The sequence below is a fragment of the Eulemur rufifrons genome, chromosome 9, assembly GCF_041146395.1.
Source record: "Eulemur rufifrons isolate Redbay chromosome 9, OSU_ERuf_1, whole genome shotgun sequence".
Taxonomy (NCBI): domain Eukaryota; kingdom Metazoa; phylum Chordata; class Mammalia; order Primates; family Lemuridae; genus Eulemur; species Eulemur rufifrons.
The window spans coordinates 20,389,147-20,407,716 of NC_090991.1; the positions used below are offsets into that span (position 1 = coordinate 20,389,147).

At 48.8% G+C, this 18,570-nt stretch overlaps 1 protein-coding gene across 3 annotated transcripts in view; it reads left to right on the forward strand.

Moving 5' to 3' along the window:
* TMEM98 (transmembrane protein 98) overlaps nt 1-8,566 on the forward strand; it is a 34,396-nt gene extending 25,830 nt beyond the window's left edge. For all 3 annotated transcript variants that reach the window (XM_069482284.1, XM_069482285.1, XM_069482283.1), the window contains 5 exons: nt 581-712; nt 1,676-1,709; nt 3,647-3,762; nt 6,262-6,321; nt 7,577-8,566. In XM_069482284.1, coding sequence (XP_069338385.1) covers nt 581-712; nt 1,676-1,709; nt 3,647-3,762; nt 6,262-6,321; nt 7,577-7,784 — 550 coding nt within the window. In that variant the 3' untranslated portion in view covers nt 7,785-8,566. The remainder of the gene's footprint in view (nt 1-580; nt 713-1,675; nt 1,710-3,646; nt 3,763-6,261; nt 6,322-7,576) is intronic.
* Nucleotides 8,567-18,570: the final 10,004 nt, after the last annotated feature.

The window sequence follows — 18,570 nt, forward strand, 5'->3', positions numbered from 1 at the left end:
AAATAATTTGTAAATGCCCATTTGTATGACCCAGGAAAGCTCTGCTATTGACAAGAATGCTATGACATCTCGTTTCCTGAAGTACCATGTTATAAAATTGGAGGGGAGGGCAGGGAGGTGGGAGTGGGCCAAGCTGGCTCCCAAGAGAGATTCTGCAGACCAGGTAGGGCGGGCGTATAGGTAGGTCTGGGTAATAGGAACCTCAACCTCTTTATAAAATGTAGGCTTGAAGGGAAAATAAGTTATAAACACATTTTATTTTGTCCTGAATGAGTACCCCTGTCTAATACATCTTTGTAGTTATGTGGTTATACCCTCCTCTGTCTCTCAGTGGCTTATGTTACTGTTTCACTTTTCTTTTGTCTTAGTGCCCAGGCCCTCCTCCTTGGCTCACTATCTAACCATGTGCCCTGCCCTCACCTGCAGTCCCACCGGGCTTAGGTTTGAATCCCGGACATGTGGTCTCTGCTCTAATGTATTGGCTCCCTTCATCCTTTTAGGGGCTCTGTGGGCCTCGGTGAGGAGCGGGTCAGCAGCAGTCACCATCACGAAACCATATAACCCGGGCCTTCTCTTCCAGGCCCATTGTGGACCTCATTGGTGCCATGGAGACCCAGTCTGAGCCCTCTGAGTTAGAGCTGGATGATGTTGTCATCACCAACCCCCACATCGAGGCCATTCTGGAGAACGAAGACTGGATTGAAGATGCCTCGTAAGGCCTTAGGGACCGTTTGCTTTTCTGCAGCCCCTGGGGATGCCAAATGGGGCTTCTGGCAAATAGTGCCCTTTTCTGGCTTCCTTTGCCAGAGCACGCAGCTGGGCATCCAGGGGCACTCTTGTCACTTGCCCTCCACCTGGGGGGAAATCAGAATATGACAGGACAGTGCTTGTCCTTGCTTTCTCTCCCCGCATTTTGTAGACCTGAACACTGAGACCTACAGATGTGTGGCACAGGTTGTTATAAAGTCACCCTGATGTGCTTGGGTTATCCTTGGGGTGCCCAGGAGATTGACACGCAGGCTCCAGGGATGAAGCCTTTGTCTTCAGTATCCCTCAGGGATCTCTCCATCCTACAGGAGCATCTACATTTTGAAAAGTGTGTGCCACTTCATTCCCTTATTCATTTAGCCATCCATTCACCAGGCACATGTTTATGGGGCTTTATATGTGTGCAGGGTACTGGGTCAGCCACTGTAGATATTAAAATGATGGGGGAGACGGTGTTATACTAAGTACAGTATCATAGAAACTATAGGTGATCTCTGTGTCTAGGTTTGCCTGGGATAGGGTGGGTGAGGTGGATTTCATGAAAGATATTACAGAGTAGGTACCTTTTGACTTGGGTCTTGAAAGATGAGGAGGAGTTCACTAGGCTGGGCATAGCAGGAAGGACACATTGGGTCTACCAGAAGCTCGGAGTTATGAAAAGCATGATTTGATGGTGCAGAGTACAGCTAGCTGGAAGAGCAGGTTGGGTTTGGGGAGGGAGAAGGGCAGGGAAAGCAGGCGCTCGCTCCCTCATGTGGCTCACGGGCTTGCTCCTTTTAACTTGGAGGCATTACTGCCCCCACGTCCAGCTGTGCCCACTGGTCAGATGAGATGAGGAGCAGAGGGGGAGCTGGAGGGAGGTGGGCCTCTCTAGATGAGCACTGACAACTTCTTCTTGTCTCCCCAGGGGTCTCATGTCCCACTGCATTGCCATCTTGAAGGTAACACACTCTGATTTCCCTATGAGGTAAAGGGGTGTCTCCAAAGCACCCCTGTCTATAGGCAGCTGCAGTTGAAAGGGTGCTCAGAAAGGGCACTGAACCCTCGTAAGAGGCCTTTCTTTAACCTGACGTGGAGTTTCTGCTGTTTGCTTCCACTCCCGCCTGGACAGGCTGTTTTACTTTAAGATCCTCAAGCCTTTTTCAAAGGTCTTATTTCATCTTGTCGTCCTGATATGATGACCTGTGGGAAAGACAGCCTAGGTAGCCTCTAGCCAGGGTTTCCCTGACCGTGGAGGAAGCTGTGTGTGCCTGACCACGGAGCTGCCAAGGGGAAACGAGGTTTTCGGGCTTCTCCCTGTTCACTGTCCGTTAACACAGAGCCCAGGCCTGTATAGTGAGTTGCTTTCGGAACTTCTACCGTTACTAGAAAATCTTCACTGGCCCTTTTCAGCTGTGAAAATAGTACAAATAGTACAAACAGTGTTGAAAAATCCAAACCATGAGTACTTCAACTTAAAGGCAGATTTTGTTTTTCTCTGAATGCCTGAAATTCTGGAAAATTGCATCCAATTTGCATTTTGGATAATTTTTTTGGTTTTAGCATTTATTTTTCAATTCTTGCCTGATAACATTCTACCTAATAGAATGATAACAATACTGAAATATTTGGGCAATTGCCAATATCATTAGTATCTTTACTTCAGTAGCCTGGGAAACCACACATTAATCTCTTTGTCTAGTAATTATTCAAGATTTCAAAAGAGACAACTTTGTCTTCTCTTTAGTGTCATTTAGTATAGGATATTAAAAAGTCCTTTATCCCACCTCTTTGGCTGTGTCTCTTGGGGGACAAAGAACTGCCTGGTAGAAAATTATTGTCGCATAGGCCAGGCTTATTTCATTCCAAGAAGCTCTTTGGATATGTAAATATGGCTACGGGGAGAGATATGATTATAGATAAAGGTAGATAGGTACAATGACTAGAGCAATAATGCCATGCTACATTTCCTTTCTCCCAAGCAGGAAGTGTCCTGGGGCTGGGTTTTGTCCTGTCCTCAGCTTTTAGAGGAGAGGACAAATGGCCCCTGTGGTGGGAGATGAATCAACCGGAAGTAGCCTTATTGTATTGGCATCAGTGGTCCATCCCGGGAACCTTGGATCAAAGGAGAGGGCTTCCAACACTCCTCTTAGGGTCTTAAGACCCTTCTGCTTGGTCACTTCCCCTTGAGTCCCTGTGGTAGGAGATTGAAGGAGGGGACTAGGCTCACTCCCGGGTGGGCTCTTGGGCTTCTCTCTGCTTCCTATTTTCAGTCCCAGTGTAAGGTAGGCACTGCAGCTTCCTTGCCAGGCACAGAGGCAAGCGCAGGTTCTGACGGGGGGACGCACGGCACGGGGGATGCCAGCTCTGTTGGTGGACAGTGTCGGAGTCTGGCCATTTCCCTGCTTTCTCTAAGGTCCTTTCATCATCATCTTGACAAAACATGCTAATATATTACCCTAGAAAATTGTTGAAATAGCCATTATTGGAGAATGTGCTTAAAGGGAACAATTGCCCTTTGTCCAGCCCCTTTCTGAGGCACTCCACTGGAGATATTTATCCTTTTGCAAGACCAAACCATGAGATGAAGGACCAGAAAAAGAAAGCAGGTTTTTCCCCTAAGCGAGAAGGTGAAATTGGAGCACATGATTTTTCTTAGACAGATTATTTCAGCTTAGACGTCTCTGAGCCGACCCCCTGCCCTTGATCTGAGGTTCCTCCCCCTCCTTCCTCTCCCAGCCCTGTTCTTGGCTTTTGCCTCTTCCCACCCCATTTCCTCTCTTCTCTGTGTACTTTGTACTTCAATTCAGCCCTTAGGTTAGGGAGCCAAGGCAGGGCCATGTTTGTCTTGTGGGGGTGGCAGGAGCCCTCATCTCTTCTCTCCTCCCTGCTGCGTTAGATTTGTCACACTCTGACAGAAAAGCTTGTTGCCATGACAATGGGCTCAGGGGCCAAGATGAAGACTTCAGCCAGTGTCAGTGACATCATCGTGGTGGCCAAGCGGATCAGCCCCAGGTGAGTGGTTGGCACTCACTCTACTGGGGGCATTGGGGGTGGGGGGGGCCCGGAAGGTGAGGCAGCAGCAGGGCCAGGCTCTTCTAGGAAGCACAGGTGACCTCGGTTATTGGTGTGCCACACATTCACAGAACGACCAGGAGGGTTTAGGTATTGTGACTTCCCAGCAAAGGTGGTCCCCGCCTCCAGCATGCACCGTCTGGTAGGCCCATTGGGAGATTCTAGCAGGTTCTTCGTCCTGGCCAGTCTGCTGTGCAGGTCCCGTGGTGGCTGCTCCCTCCTTCCTGGTCCCGCACCAGCTGGGGCTGTTTTCCCTCTCTTGCCACGCCTTCCTCCCAGGCTCAGCTGCAGCCAGTAAGCACATTCCCGCATTCCCCGCAGGTGCCCATGCCCCATCTCCAGTGGCCTCCTGGCCGCGCCCTTGTGAATACAGCCTGTACTTGTGTGGGAGACTAGTACGGGGGACCACGGGGGACCCGCTCTGGCTGTCACCCACTACCCCGCCCAGGGCCCAGCCAGCAGCCTGCAGGACTGGGTGGGAGGTGAAGCCTACAGCATGCAGACCTCCCAAATTCCAGGCTGTCTGCAAAATCCCACGTGGGAGGCAACCAGCAGGATTGCAGTCAACAGCTACACCCCCTCATTTGGGCTTGATTTTGTGGAGAAAAAATAAAGCCCTTTTCTTAGAGCAAAGGGCTGTGCTAAATTCGAGCTGCCATCTGGTGGCTGGTATGCAGCTGTGCCCGGCGCCGTCCAAGTCCGCGGTGTTTTCTTTACCAGCCACCTGGCCCCTCTGCCCGGGAGGGTGGAGCGGAGGCACCCCCTGTGAGTTCCAGGGGTCCACACTTTCCTTGTTGCCCTGGCGTCGGGAAAATCGCTAGGAGCTAGCCCTTTCCCTGCCTCAAGATCAACCAAATAAACACGACCAGCTTCCCGGGAGTTGGCACCACGTGAGGTCCTCCGAGGGAATGTACGACTTGGTCTACTTGAACTCTGTCCAGGGAGTTGAGTGAGTTGAGAAAGTGGGAGGGAAATAATCCAGGGAGGGCCTCAGCCCAGAACAGTCCCTGGCTTTCTCCGGAGTTGCCCCGGGTGGGTGTAGCTACGTGTTGGTGTCAGCCCAGGCCCTGGCCTTAAGAACCCCCACCCAGGCCCTGGGCCAGCGCTGGGCATTCCTTCTGGGCACACATTACTTTTAGAGACTCTGCACTGTCATACCTGCTGGTCCCTTCGTCATGCTTTTTGTCACTTCTGAGAGTGACCCCACAGGGGCCAGATAGATTCCTGTGATCTGGCTATAAGGCACCATTCTCAGGGACTTGGGGGTCAGGGAGAGGAAGGAGACTGGGATTTCTGAGGGTTTGTGGCACCTGAGTGAGCAGGATCGGCGGTGGTGCTACGGCGAGTGTGTGGCATTGCCCAGAGGGTGGCCCTGCCCTGGTGCCCACTGGCCCCTCCTACAGAGCACCCTGGACTGCTTCTGGAACGCTCCCTGCCACAGTCCAGTCGGGGTCCTTGCTTTGTCTTTTCACCCTCATGTTTCTTTCTCCCTCTGGCCATTTTTTGTCCCCATTGTTTTTCCTGCTCCATTTGTTCCACATGGCGTGTTGATGGCATATTAGTCTCAAGGAGTGTGGCTTCAGCCGTGGGGCACTGCCACAGTGCCAAGAGTGACTGTACCTCTGCATGTCCTGCTGGCTCTGCAGCCCTGAATGTTTGAAGCCATCTTTTTTCAAGCGCTTTTAGAAATCAAATAATACATCTTTATTTTCCCTTCCTGACTATCAGGTGGTCCATAGCAAAGATTGGGAGCAAAACCTTATACCACACTAATCAGAATGAATTGTAGCTCTTTTCTGAACTTGTTTTAAAAAAAAATTAACCATGAACTGTCCATGAAATGCAATGGAGCACTTTGAACCCAAATTAAACTTGTGGCTTTTTTTTTAGTGTTCTATGTAACTACCCTCATCCGTGTCTTTTTTTTTTTTTCTGAACACAAAAGTAACAAATGCTTATGAAAATTAAAATACTGCAGACATAGATTATCTAGAAACTGACATACTCCTAATTCCACCCCTCCCAATTTCAGGAGGTAACCACTGATTAAATGGTGAGTGTTCCTCCTGATTCCCCCCTTGCATTCCATAGGTTTTGTTTGTTTATTTTCGTACAAATGAGGTAGATCAAGTCTTCTATATTGTTTGGCAATGTGCCTTTTTAATTTACTAGTAATCTGGAACATCGTTCCGTAGGTGTGACCTTTTTAATACGATTGTAATGGAAACAGAACCAGAAAACAAAATAGTCTGTAAACTGAAGCTGAAGTCTTTCTGTTAAGTCTCTGTCTGAGAATGCAGAAGCAGTTTGAGAAAGAACCACTATAGGCTGGGGCTGGAATATCCAAAGGAAAGAATTAGAATAAAGAAAGCTAGACAGGAAGGAAGAAGGAAGGAGATAAGGGAAGTAAAATATTGAAAACCTTTTGCCTCCCCTCAGGGTGGACGATGTTGTGAAATCAATGTACCCGCCTTTGGACCCCAAGCTCCTGGATGCACGGTGAGGGGGTAGAGTGCTCGTTCATGTGTCCATGCTGGAGGGTCACCATTCTGTCAGTATCAAATCTACCAGGATGGCTCACCGGGTTGCTTAGCGAGGGCTGTCGTGCTGGCTTCCCGGGGCTGCCGGCTTCAGTGTGAACGGTCAGCCAACCAGTGAGCCCAGCCTGGCTGGGTGCTGGAGGCCGGTCCTCTTCCTGAAGCCCAGGAAAGAAAGAGCCAGGCTTAGATTTCGAATCTTTGTGAATAAACACCCAGCCGTGCTACGTCCTGACTGTGCCTTCCGTTTCCCCAATTGCCCCCGCGGATCTCTGGACCCCAGAAGCAGACTCGCTGTAGCTGTGAGTGCTGCCCAGTGGCACCCTGGGACAGTGGAAATGAGGTGACAAGTCAGCCGCAGCTGTGCTCACCTTCCCCGGACACCCTCAGAAGCCCTTCCCTCGTGACCCTGTACTCAGGGTGTTCTAAGCCTTATAAAATTGTTCCGTTCCTGTGCCGGATGTAAACCCGTGTAAGAAGAACAGATTCTTTCCTCTCTCAGCTTCGTGTGACTGTTGCACAGGCGTGTTGTGTGGTGGTTTCCAGCTAGACCGTGGGTCGTGGTGCTGCAGCTTTGGTTTCTCTGCCCCACTCCTGCCGCTGCCCAGCTTTGTCCTCGGGTTAATAATCTGTAATACCCGCCCAAATGCATTGTGCACACTCACTGTATAAAAGGTATTCTACAGTGAATCTTTCAATACTGAAAAAAACCTCCTCCTCAATTTGGTTTTCAATTAAATCTTTTTTTGAGTTGGGTAAACCGGCCCTGGGCCTTATTGATTTGTAATCAATGAGGAATGCTCAAAGTGAGGGTATGTAGATCCTGTCTGTAAGTGGGCAGCGGCTGGGGATGTGCTCATCCAATTGACCGGATCCGGACTGTTCCACAAAGCGCTCTTCTGGGAGATGTTAATAGGTGTGCTGCAGGAAGTGGCTTCCACGGTCTTAGATAAGTTTGTGTGACACAGGATATTAGAGTCTCCCCTTGGCGCTTTATCAGGTTCATTAAAGACTCTGAGACAAGCTTCAGTTAATCTTGTTTGACCCAGCCATCCAAAAATTTATTTGAGCACGGAACCATCTTTAAATTATTTACCCACTACCATCCTACGGAATGGTGTGTGGTTTGGGGAACACTGGTCTAGAGTCTATCCATTTGGGCTTTCGTGCAAAGTCGCTCATTTCCTAGGGAACCTGATCCTGTTGTTTTTTTCCAGGACAACCGCCCTGCTCCTGTCTGTCAGTCATCTGGTGCTGGTGACCAGGAATGCCTGCCATCTGACTGGGGGCCTGGATTGGATTGACCAGTCTCTGTCAGCTGCTGAGGAGCACTTGGAAGTCCTTCGAGAAGCAGCCCTGGCTTCTGAGCCAGATAAAGGCCTCCCAGGCCCCGAAGGCTTCCTGCAGGAGCAGTCGGCAATTTAGTGCCTGCAGGCCAGCAGCTAGCCACGAAGGCCAGCCTGCTGCTGCCCCTCGGGGCTCAGCGGAGCCTTCCACTTTTTCCTATAGAGTTAGTTGTTCTGCCTGGCTCAGGAGTCCAGCTGTGTGTGCACGGTAAAGCAGGAGAGCCCTGTTGGGTGATGCCTCTGCTGCAGTTGCAAATTGTGGCTGGTGAGTGGCAGTCTAACACCACAGTTAGGGGAGGTGCCGTTCACCATCTGTGCGGCAGAGCACTGAAACCTGGTGGGCTCTCGGCTTTATTTAGCTCACTTAGTGTTTTCAAGAAATTGAGCCCCCCTCTAAGAAATCTAGAGATTTTACATTAAAGTCAATTTCTGGCTTCTCTTGAACAATCAGAAGGTGCGGCAATTCTGATCTGCATTTTCGACAGAGGACAATCAGTTGGAACTAACGAGGGGTTGCCTCTTTGGGCAAGACTTGTACGCTCTCACCTGGCCTGTTTCATTTATTTGTAGTGTCTGCCTGGTCCCTGAGGCATCGGGTCCCCTCTTCCCCCTTACAGGCTTGGGTTTGAAGCTGAGCACTACGAAGTTGATTATTTCCTTTTTATCATTATGCCTGCGATTTCCTAGCTACTACTAGGTGGATAGTAAATTGGTACTTATGTTTCCCTCAAGTGTGTGGTTATTGAGTCAAATTCGTGTGCATGGTGTGTGGGGGGACATACATGTCTGAGAACTGAGGATGGAGGAAGAGAGCCCAAGAATCCTGAGGATGCCTGTGTGTGCCTCAAAGTGAGGTATTTAAAGACCCCTTGGAGTTCAAGCACAAGTGAAGATACCACCACAAAGTAGTTTTCACATCAGCAATGACCTCGGTAAAGGTTGTTTTCCCTTTCTTCTGATATGTTTGCTTTGCAAATATTGAAATACAAGGGGCACTTTTATGACTCAAGACTTAGTGGGACCTAGAATCACAGTGGCATAATTCAGATCTATGTCATCATTTCCATCACGAGCATTTGGAAAGCCTCAAGTATTTTGCTTCTTCCCAGGTTCTCAGAGCCAACCTTGCTCTTGAGAGAGGCACCTGGCTTGGGGGCTGCCCAGATTCATATCCTGTGCTGTGAAGCATGTTTGGAACTGTGTGTTCCCTTTTAATTTTCCCTGTCCTGACTCAAGTCAGCAAATCCCTCAGCCTGATTCTAGGGAACCAGGAACCCATATTCCCAAATTCAAGATCGAGGCCTTCTTTGTCCATTGGGCACCTTTTACTCTCCGGGAGAACAGGCTGCTTCTAACCAGCACTATGTGTACCAAACCCCACCTGGGGAAGTGGAGTCAGGGGAGGAAAGCTGTAGCTCAGCTCCCATGGATTTCAGGGGACACCTTATTGGATTGTCTGTGCCCATCAACCCTAAAAGCATGTGAAGTCCTGCTGGCAGGCTGTGAATGGGCAATGTATACAAAGTCTCTGACTTTTCTATTTGAGGCCTCCACAATCCTCCTATTTTTATTCTCTTCCTCCCTTCCAAGGCCTGCATTTATAACCAGACGGGAAACCAATTCCTGCTAAGGTGGCAATGGCTATCACAGTTGTAGATGTCCCTGGCATTTTAATCTGGACCAGAGCCCTAAAGCCAAAAAGAAGCAGCTCTGCATTGGCATCTGAAATACTGTCCACCAGGTATGGGGGATTGTGGGTGGGGAGGTGTCCCAGCACCCCTGGAGCAACACCCAACACTGATGACCTTCTCTGAGCCCCAGCAAGTCCTGGAGCCTGAGATGCTGCCCTTTCAGTTGCCAGGAGAGTTGTCAGAGACCTCGGAAGTAGCTGCCAGACTGCAGGATTCCTGATTCCATTGCTCTGTAGTTTTTCTTTCATCTCCAGGGCTGGACAAGTAAGACACCTGTGGATAAAGTTGGTGTTGGGGGCTGATGGTTGAGGTGGAAGCTCTGTCTTTGGAACAGGAGGCCAGCCCACTCCACAGGCCCTTTGGGAATTGCCTGGAGTTACCTCCTCCCCTGGGATGGGCTGGCGGGTGAGCGCTGGGGATGCCAGGACTTCCTCTGTGCCAGATGTGGTTTCCCAGGGGACAGGCACATCCCAAGTCCCTGGTTCCCTAGTGTCTGTGTATCTGCTGGCAGATCCCACTTTCCATGGCCCCCACCTGCTCCTATCCTGGAGTGGGAACATCAGACTCATACTCTAATGAAGAAGGAATTACTCAGGGATAGGAATTCAGTGTGAAGAGAGCAGGGTATTTGAAGGCAGAATTAGGTTTAAATTTGGGCTCAGTCGCTTACTGTGGGAGCTGGGACAAGTTGCTTAACCTCTGTGCTCCTACACTTTCTCATCTGTAGAATCAAGGCCCTGTCATTGGGTTGGCATGTCAATCAAACGAAATGGTGCATGCGAAATGCCGAATTGTGTGCCTGGTTCTGCTTAGCCGATGTTAACCCTCCTCTCCCTGCAGCTTCCCATGCCCGTAGACAGCTGCCCCGGATGGTTGCACCTCACTTAGCATGGCTTTGTCCACACAGCAGCTCTGTTCATGGGCTCTGGAACTGAGTGGCCCCAAATCTGGGATTGCCGCAGTAGGGAGAGTAGCCTAGCCCTGTCCCTGCCCCGCCCCAAGTGTGTTCACGTGAAGACATTCGGAGCTCTTGGCCTGTTATCGGTGTTCAGAGGGTTGATTGTGCAGGCTCACATTCCTCCAGAGGCCTGGGAGCCTCCCCCAGCTTGTGAAATCTCTGCAAGGGACACGTGTTCCTGGCACCCAGCTTAGCCTGGTATTCACCCTGGCCTGCCTCATTCCAGGAGTTCCTTCTCCTCAGTCTCTCTGTCCATATGAGCCTAGTCTTTACAGAATGGCTTACAGTTCAATGGTTCTGACTTTCTTTATGACCTTGGAAATTTGGGGAAGGTGTCAGAAGAATTTCTATCCATTTCCTCCCTCCCTCCTCTGTCTCTCTTCCTTCCCTCCCACAAAGGTGTGCTGAGAGCTTACTCTGGGGGAGGTGGAGTGCTAGATCCTGGGGACATGGGACAAAAGGTGCACTCCCTGCCCATGAGGGGCAAGAGAGACACATGTGCTGCTGAACTGTGGATGTAGCCAGTGCTGCAATGGAGGGGGCCACAGAGCAGGAGGGGTGCAGGGGTGAGGTTGGGACAGTCAGGGAAGAAACTAGGAGGAGCTGCTGCCCGAGTGGAGACTTGTCAGAGGGCCAGAGAGGTGCTCTGGGCAGACAGGACAACATGGGGACAGCCCAGGGCGAGCGAGCATGGCTCACGTGGGAAGTTCAGGGACTGGGGAGGGCTGGAGTGTGGGATGTAAGGGGTGAGGCTGGACAGGTTGGCAGGGCATCAGATCACGGAGGACCCTGTAAGTCAGATTAGGGAGCTAGAGCTTTATCCTGAGCATGGTCATGGAAAGGCTTTAAGCAGGGAACTGTCAGATTTGCAATTTACAAAGAGAGTCATTTATTTTATACCCTATGACATTAGGCTCCAGGGTCCCTAAGTTTGCCTGTTGCTATCAAGGTCATGTTTCCCCCGAGTCTGAGAAGCTCAAGACTGAATCATGGTACAAAGGTGGACTGGGCACCTTATTAAGATCAGAGGCAGAGGGGGTGGGGCGTGATGTGACTGTGCTTGTCCACTGCTGGTGGCCCCCACAGTGTCCCTGTAACACAAGTGCTGATGAGCAGTTCTGAGAATCTGAGGCAAAACTGGGTCCTTCCTTTCTCATCCTATTTGTATTTTTATCATCTCTGTTTTACAGCTAAGGAGACCAAAGCAGAAAGATCAGGAACTTCCCTGGAGTCTCACAGTTAGTAAGAATCAGAGCAGGAACTTCAACTCCCCAACTTGTGTTTGTTGTTGTTGTCATTTTGAATTGTTTATTTATCAAGAGAAACTATATCTTAGCCCACATATCCATGTTTCATAGTTCAGGAACACAGGTCAGTGGCAAACTTCTATGTAATTCAGCCAAAGAAATTCTTTAGGCCGGGCGCGGTGGCTCACGCCTGTAATCCTAGCTCTCTGGGAGGCCGAGGTGGGCGGATCGTTTGAGCTCAGGAGTTCGAGACCAGCCTGAGCAAGAGCGAGACCCCATCTCTACTAAAAATAGAAAGAAATTATATGGACAGCTAAAAATATATAGAGGAAAAAATTAGCCGGGCATGGTGGTGCATGCCTGTAGTCCCAGCTACTCGGGAGGCTGAGGCAGGAGGATCCCTTGAGCCCAGGAGTTTGAGGTTGCTGTGAGCTAGGCTGACGCCACGGCACTCACTCTAGCCGGGGCAACAAAGTGAGACTCTGTCTCAAAAAAAAAAAAAAAAAAAAAGAAATTCTTTATATTCCAAAGTCACTTTGTACTCTGATTGATACCAGCCTTCCTCATCTCCTCAAAATCTTTCAAGCAATCACACTTTCTGTAGAATTCTGTGTACATCTGCTTTCTTGCCTCAGCCACAGCGAACTTGTAGAGAGCTGCAACCCCCAGGGATACAGCAAATGCTCCAACAATAAGAAATTGCAGACACCTGGCCAGAAAGTCACACACCTGAGGTTTTGTCAAAGCACTGGAAGCCGTGGTAGTTATTGTCCTTGATAGGGATGTCAACCTTAACTAACGAGATTCAGAAAATGCCATTAAGTCTAGAGCCTGCACCTTGAGGATGGCCTCCCAGCAGCACAGACTCAAGTTGCCCTGACTTTCTACTCCTCCCCAACTTGTGTTTTTAACTGCTGCGTCTTCCTGCCTGGGTGCAGCAGGTGGGGAAATCCATAATGGAATGGCAAAAACAGACACGAGAGTCATTCTATTCTCTTCTATTCTAGTTCTAATATTTTTCATTTAAAAAAATGGTGGTTGTGACCCATGAATTAATTTCATGGCCCACTAATTGGTTACAACGCACAGGATGATAGAACACGGGCACTAAAATGAGGGCCGGGGCACGGGTGAGGGATTTCCTGTCCTTCCAAAATGACTTAATTTTATCCACTTTAAGTAAAACTCACATTTACCAGAATAATGGCAAAAAATTTATGGTGCAAAATAGAATAATTAATTTATTACGTGATTGATTAGTTCAAGAGTCATCTGTTGAGCATGTACACTGGATTAGGCCCAGGGATACAGGAATGAATAAAAAGACAATGCCTCTCTTGAGGTGCATGTAACCCCAGGCGGAAAGCAAGCCGTAAAGAGTCATTTTCAATATAGAGGGTAAGTGCTAAGTAAGGGGAGCACAGAGCAGGGGCGCCAAAGCCAGATCCTGAGAATTGCCAAGGAGGAGTAGGTGTTAGGAGGCCTGCATGGGGTCAGGGAGGGTGGAGGTGGAGGACAGAGCATCTGGGAAGGGCAATCTGCACAGACATGACATTGCACACTATGCTCAGGACATCACAGCTGGTTCGATACTGCAAGCGTCAGATGGGAGGTGGGGCACGGTGGGAGAGGAGCTGGGAGAGGAAGGTGAAGACAAGACCCTGGAGAGTCTCATAGGCCAAAAGGAAAAGTGGTAGGGAACTACTGAAAGTCAAAAAAGCACTTTCTTATTTTTTCTTGGGAAACTAGGAAATGATCACTGCACCCTTGCCAGCCTTTAATGTTCTTCTGATTTGATAGGCTAACAACGGCGTAGTGTTGTGTTCATTTGCATTTCCCTGGTGCCAATTCCCCATTCCTAGCTTTAGCCTGAGTGGATGGAATAGAGGAAGACAAGATCATGGCAACAGAAAAATGCCTTGAGGGTCTCCCCCTCTTCTCGATGGCCAGGCTCAAAGATCTAGGGCCACTGCTGCCCACTCCTGATTTTCTGCCTTTGATTAATGTTTAGATTCCTACCTTACCTGTAGCCTCAAGGTGCAATTAAATGCTTTTTGTGTGTTTATTACCTATTTGTGCATATTCATGCCCTTTGCCCAATTTTCTCCAGGGATTTTAGTATTTTTCATATTGATTTATGTGAGCTCTTTATATATTAAAGATGACAACCCTTTGTCATATTCATTGTACAGCCATGTCATTTGCCTTTTAGTTTTGTTTAGAGTGGTTTCTAACATCCAGAAGTTTTAAATTTAGTATAGGCAAACGTATTGATTTTCTTTCCCTTAGTGATTTCTTCCATTGCTTTTATGTTTTCTCATCCAGAGATCAAATAAATATCACTGAAATGTTTGAAGCAGTGGAATGCCATGGGTGAATGATTAAGAATAGTATCCACGTGATAGGTGTAGTGGCAGGAAAAAAACCCAAACAGGGTAGAAGAAATCAAACCTTCCTTCATCCACTCCAAACCCAGCTCAAGGTTAAAGGTGGGAACAGTCAGGGATCAAAGAGATGGACATGAGAGACGAGAAGAGGTAGGGAGAGTCTTGAAGGACTGGCAGGAGGTGGTCAGGGTGCGTGGGAGCAATACGGAAAGGAAGCTACATGTTCCAAGGTAGAATAGGAAGGAACAAGCTTTGCCTAAGTGCTGGGGAGACAGGGCAGAGAGAAACCACACAATTCCCGCTGTCATGAGATTATAGTCTAGTGAGGGAAACAGACATTAAGCAAATGATTGCTTAAATAAATGTAAAATTAAAAGTTCTAAAAGTATTTTCAGAGAAGCGATTGATTCTTATGAGATAATAAGGGACACTGGTCTATCTAGATGTCAGGGAGGGCTTCCATTAAAAGCGAACTTTGATCTACTATCTGGAGGATAAGCAGGAGTTCAGAGGCAGAGGAGTGTGAACACAAGGAACAGTACAGGCAGAGGTCCTTTGGCAGGTGGACAAGAGCTGAGGCCAGGCCAGTGTGACTGGGAAGCAGGCAGGGAGGAAGGCAATGTGCAAGGAGGCAGGGGGCCGAATCATGTCAGACCTGGTAGGTCATGCAAAGGACTTCGGTCTTTTTCTGAAGAGTGATAAGAATCCACTCAAATGGCTCATTCAAGGCTGGTGGGGTTGGAGTGGGTTTGAGGTAGAGATGCCATCAGAGTTGTGTTTTGAGAAGATCCTTTTGTTCTCTATGTGGAGAACCCGTAAGAGGGGCCTGGAGTAGATGTGGGTCCCCAGTGTTGTTGCAGTGGTCTAGGCAGGAGATGACGGCAGCTTGGTCAGGGCAGGGAGAAGAAGATGGAATTGAGGGGAGTATGTACATTTGAGAGATATGTAGGAAGTAAAATAAATAGGACTTGGGGTGGATTGGATATGAGACAGGGATACAAGATAATGACCTATCAGTAAAGACTCCTAGGTTTCAGGTTTGCACACCTACATGAGGGTGACAGTTTGGGGACAGGGATCACTAGTACAGGAAACACTGGAAGAGGATAGGGTTTGGGGAAGAGGGCAAAGCTATCTCTTTTGGACTTGAAGTATTTGAGGTGCATTTGAGAAATCTGAGTTGAGTTAAATATAATGGGCTGAAGACTTTCATGGGTCATTATTGTTAGAGTTTTGGCCATGGGTGTGATGCTAGGGAAAGAACATGCAGTGAAAACAGCAGGGGGCCATGCGGACCTCCAACATCAAATCCGACCTTGGGCTCATTCAGTGCTCTGTAGAGTTATGTTGATGGTTCAACGAAATACCATACACCCAATGCCTGGCACGTAGTAGGCATCCAGTAAGTGTTAGACACATCTTCCTTCTCTCTGTTTTTACTCTCCTCCCTCTATTTTATTCCTCTCTGTTCTGGCTGTAGGTATTGCAGCCAGAGACTCAAACTGAATTCTTCCAACTTGAGAAGGCCACCAGGGTACCAGTGCACGTGCCAGGCATGCACTGCTCTCCTCCAAGACTCAGCCCTGCAGAGCCCGCCTCTTGAGAGCTGTCTGCAGCTGGGCTAAGGGTACTTGGGACTTTTGTTTAGTTGACCAATGATCAATGCTCAGAGAGCCAATTTTCTTAGCACATCTAGCAACATCTACCGGATGGTCACACTTTAGGATGATAATCATGCCGTCTCGCATTTCCAGAATGTTTTGTGCTATTTTTTTTCAGAGCGTTTTCACAATGATTATCTCAGTTGTTCATCATAGGATTTTTCATTATAAAATGCATTTGCATATTTTATTTACCTATAATCCTTTTCCCACTGCTGAAACAATAGCATTCTGAGCAAATACGCACATGGATGGCTTACACATTCACCCCACTCTTATTTTCAAACTTGCTTTTTCTTGTTTTCCCATTTTATTTTTAAACTAATGAGCTTTATCTTCCTGGCCATATTCTTTCACATCTTAATATTTTGGTTATTGTCAAAAGTGTGATTCTGTTCTTTCTCTTCCTTTTTGGCGTGTGCCCTCTTCACCGATACCGAAGGTTCTGGCCCCTGAAAGCCCACTGTTCCAGCACATTCAGAAACTCACGTTTCTGACTCCTCTTCACTTTATTTCTCTCTAAGGCAGGTGCTGTTTATTCTGCATGGAAGCTTCATGTTACCTTTAACTAGAGATTCGTTCTGCAAGACAACCTCATGATCACGCAGCCTCACCCAGGTTCTACCTTTGCCCCTGGCATCTTAAAGATTCATTTCTGCCTCTCAGTCTCAAATCACTCCTCCCCACCCCCTTCTGCATAATACTTTCCTGATTTCCCTTTCTGTATTCTTAATCTTTATCTTCTATCTGTATGCATCCTCTCAGCGAACATGTGCCAAGCGTCTGCTGTGCACCAGACTTTGTGCTGGGCTCTGAGGATTCAAAGAGCTACAACCTGGTCCAGACCTTGAAGTGCTCACAGTCTGCAACGGTGGGTGTCAAACCTGGTGACACATTTGAATCATCATCTGAGGAGCTTTAAAAAAAATACTAATGCCCAAGTCCTAGCCGTAGGGATCTGATTTAATTGGTCTCGAGTGGGACCCAGGCACTGTGATTTTTGAAAAGAGATTCTAATGTGCGGCCAGGGATGAGAACCACTCACTGGTCTAATGGATGAGACAGATGTGGAAACAAACGATTTTAATGCAATGTGAAGGCAGAAGTCAGCACCACGGGCTGGAGGGGGGCAGAAGGGAAGCCTGTCATCCAGCCTGGAAAACGGCAAAGCAGCCAAGGTTACCCACAGCAGATGGCTCAGTGCCCTATCTCATCCCAGAAAGCCTTTCACAGAGTCCTCCCTTCCTACCCATCTTCCAGTCGAGCCAGAGAAATGGAAGTCCCTCTGAAAGGAGAGAGTGACCTTCTGTCTTCTTAAGGTATAGAAAGAAGAGTGATTTAGAACAGGGGCTGGGAAGTCTCGGACACATTCAAACCCCAGCCCTGCCACTTCCCAGCTGTGTGGCCTTAGGCACATTGCTTAACCACTCCTGAGTCTCAGGGCTCTTGTCAACATAGTGTGTGTGTGCGTGCACGTGTGTGTATGTGTGTGTGTGTGTGTGTGTGTGTGTGAATTGAGGGAGCACATGTATGTAATGTGCCATGTGCCTCTGCCTTCTATCCGGTGGGTGCTAGAAACATTGTAGCCGTGTAGACTTCCAGGTATCACGCACACTCTGAGGATGCTTGGCACTTCTTCCAGTGGCAAGTACTCGGTGACCTGTGTTTTCCCCGCTGGCCCATCCCTGCACTAGGGTGACGCTTTGACAGCCCCCCACGGGCACATTCCTCTCCAGGGTCTTTCTCTTCTCCTCCCTGGTAGTTTTATACCTTTTTCACCCCCAGAGTCCCTGCCAGCATTGCCCATTGTCGGCTCTGAAGCTTATCGTGGGTCTGAATGTGATGACTCTCCCACAACTTCCCCTGTTGGACCCCCTGTGATTTCTCTTACGATGGCAGAGTGATCCACTGCCATCCAGCATGGCAACCCCAGCCTTGTCTTCTGTCACCGGTGCTTGTGGTGGGACTTCAGCCACGGCAGTGGGCTCCAGCTTGTCAGAGCTGCCCCCTGTCCGTTCTAAACGTACTACTGTTGCCTTGGCTAGCACTCTCCTCTCCCTGGGACAGCCGTCCAAGGCTTGCTCCGTCTGATAGCCAGAGAACTTGACAGCCAGACCCTAACTCCCTGGGGAGCACTTTCTTGTGTTTATAGCTTGGTCAATTCTGGAATTATGTTATATTCTTCCTCTCTAGCCTGCCTCCCACTTTCTCTCAGCCTCCCGTTGCCCCTGCTGCAGAGCTATGAACACTGTCTGCGTCCACGCTTCCGCATTTCTCACCCTGCTCTGTGCACTCTCCTCTGTCAACTCTGCAGCCCCTCTGACCTCCTCGCTCTTCCCAAGATAATCCCTGCCTGGCGCTGTTCTCCTGCCTGCCACTTCGGGGCCTGATCACCAGGGTTCTGTTTATACAGACGTCTCATTCTGGTTCTTTGATTTTTTAAAAAAAGTGATTTGTGCTTCAATCCAGCACCTTTATTGTTTCACTTTTTTCTCTTTGTTATTTATTTCTGCAAATGGGATTATCCGTTTTACTCCTTAAAACATTCGGCTTTATTCTTCCCTGCGAGAGGCTTTCTCTTATGGTCTCTCCAGATGAGCCGGCCCCCTTTGGCTTAGGATGGGTGAACAAGACTCCCTTTCTCTTGGTCGCTGTAGTTGTGGACTGATCACCCCCTCCTGACCTGATAGGACGTCCCGTCACCTCTCCTTGGGAGAACACGTCCCACACTCATCTTGCTGGAGTCCCTGGACTCCTTAAAACATGCCTGTAGGGGTAGCAACTAAAATTCCTGCTTTGCAAGTTAGGAAAACGAGATTTAGCAAGGAGGGGACTGAGGCCTAGGAAAGGGAGCTCGCTCTCCAAGCTCACGCAGCTAGTAAGAGAAGAACTGGGAAAAGAATGCATGCCAAGGAATTCCC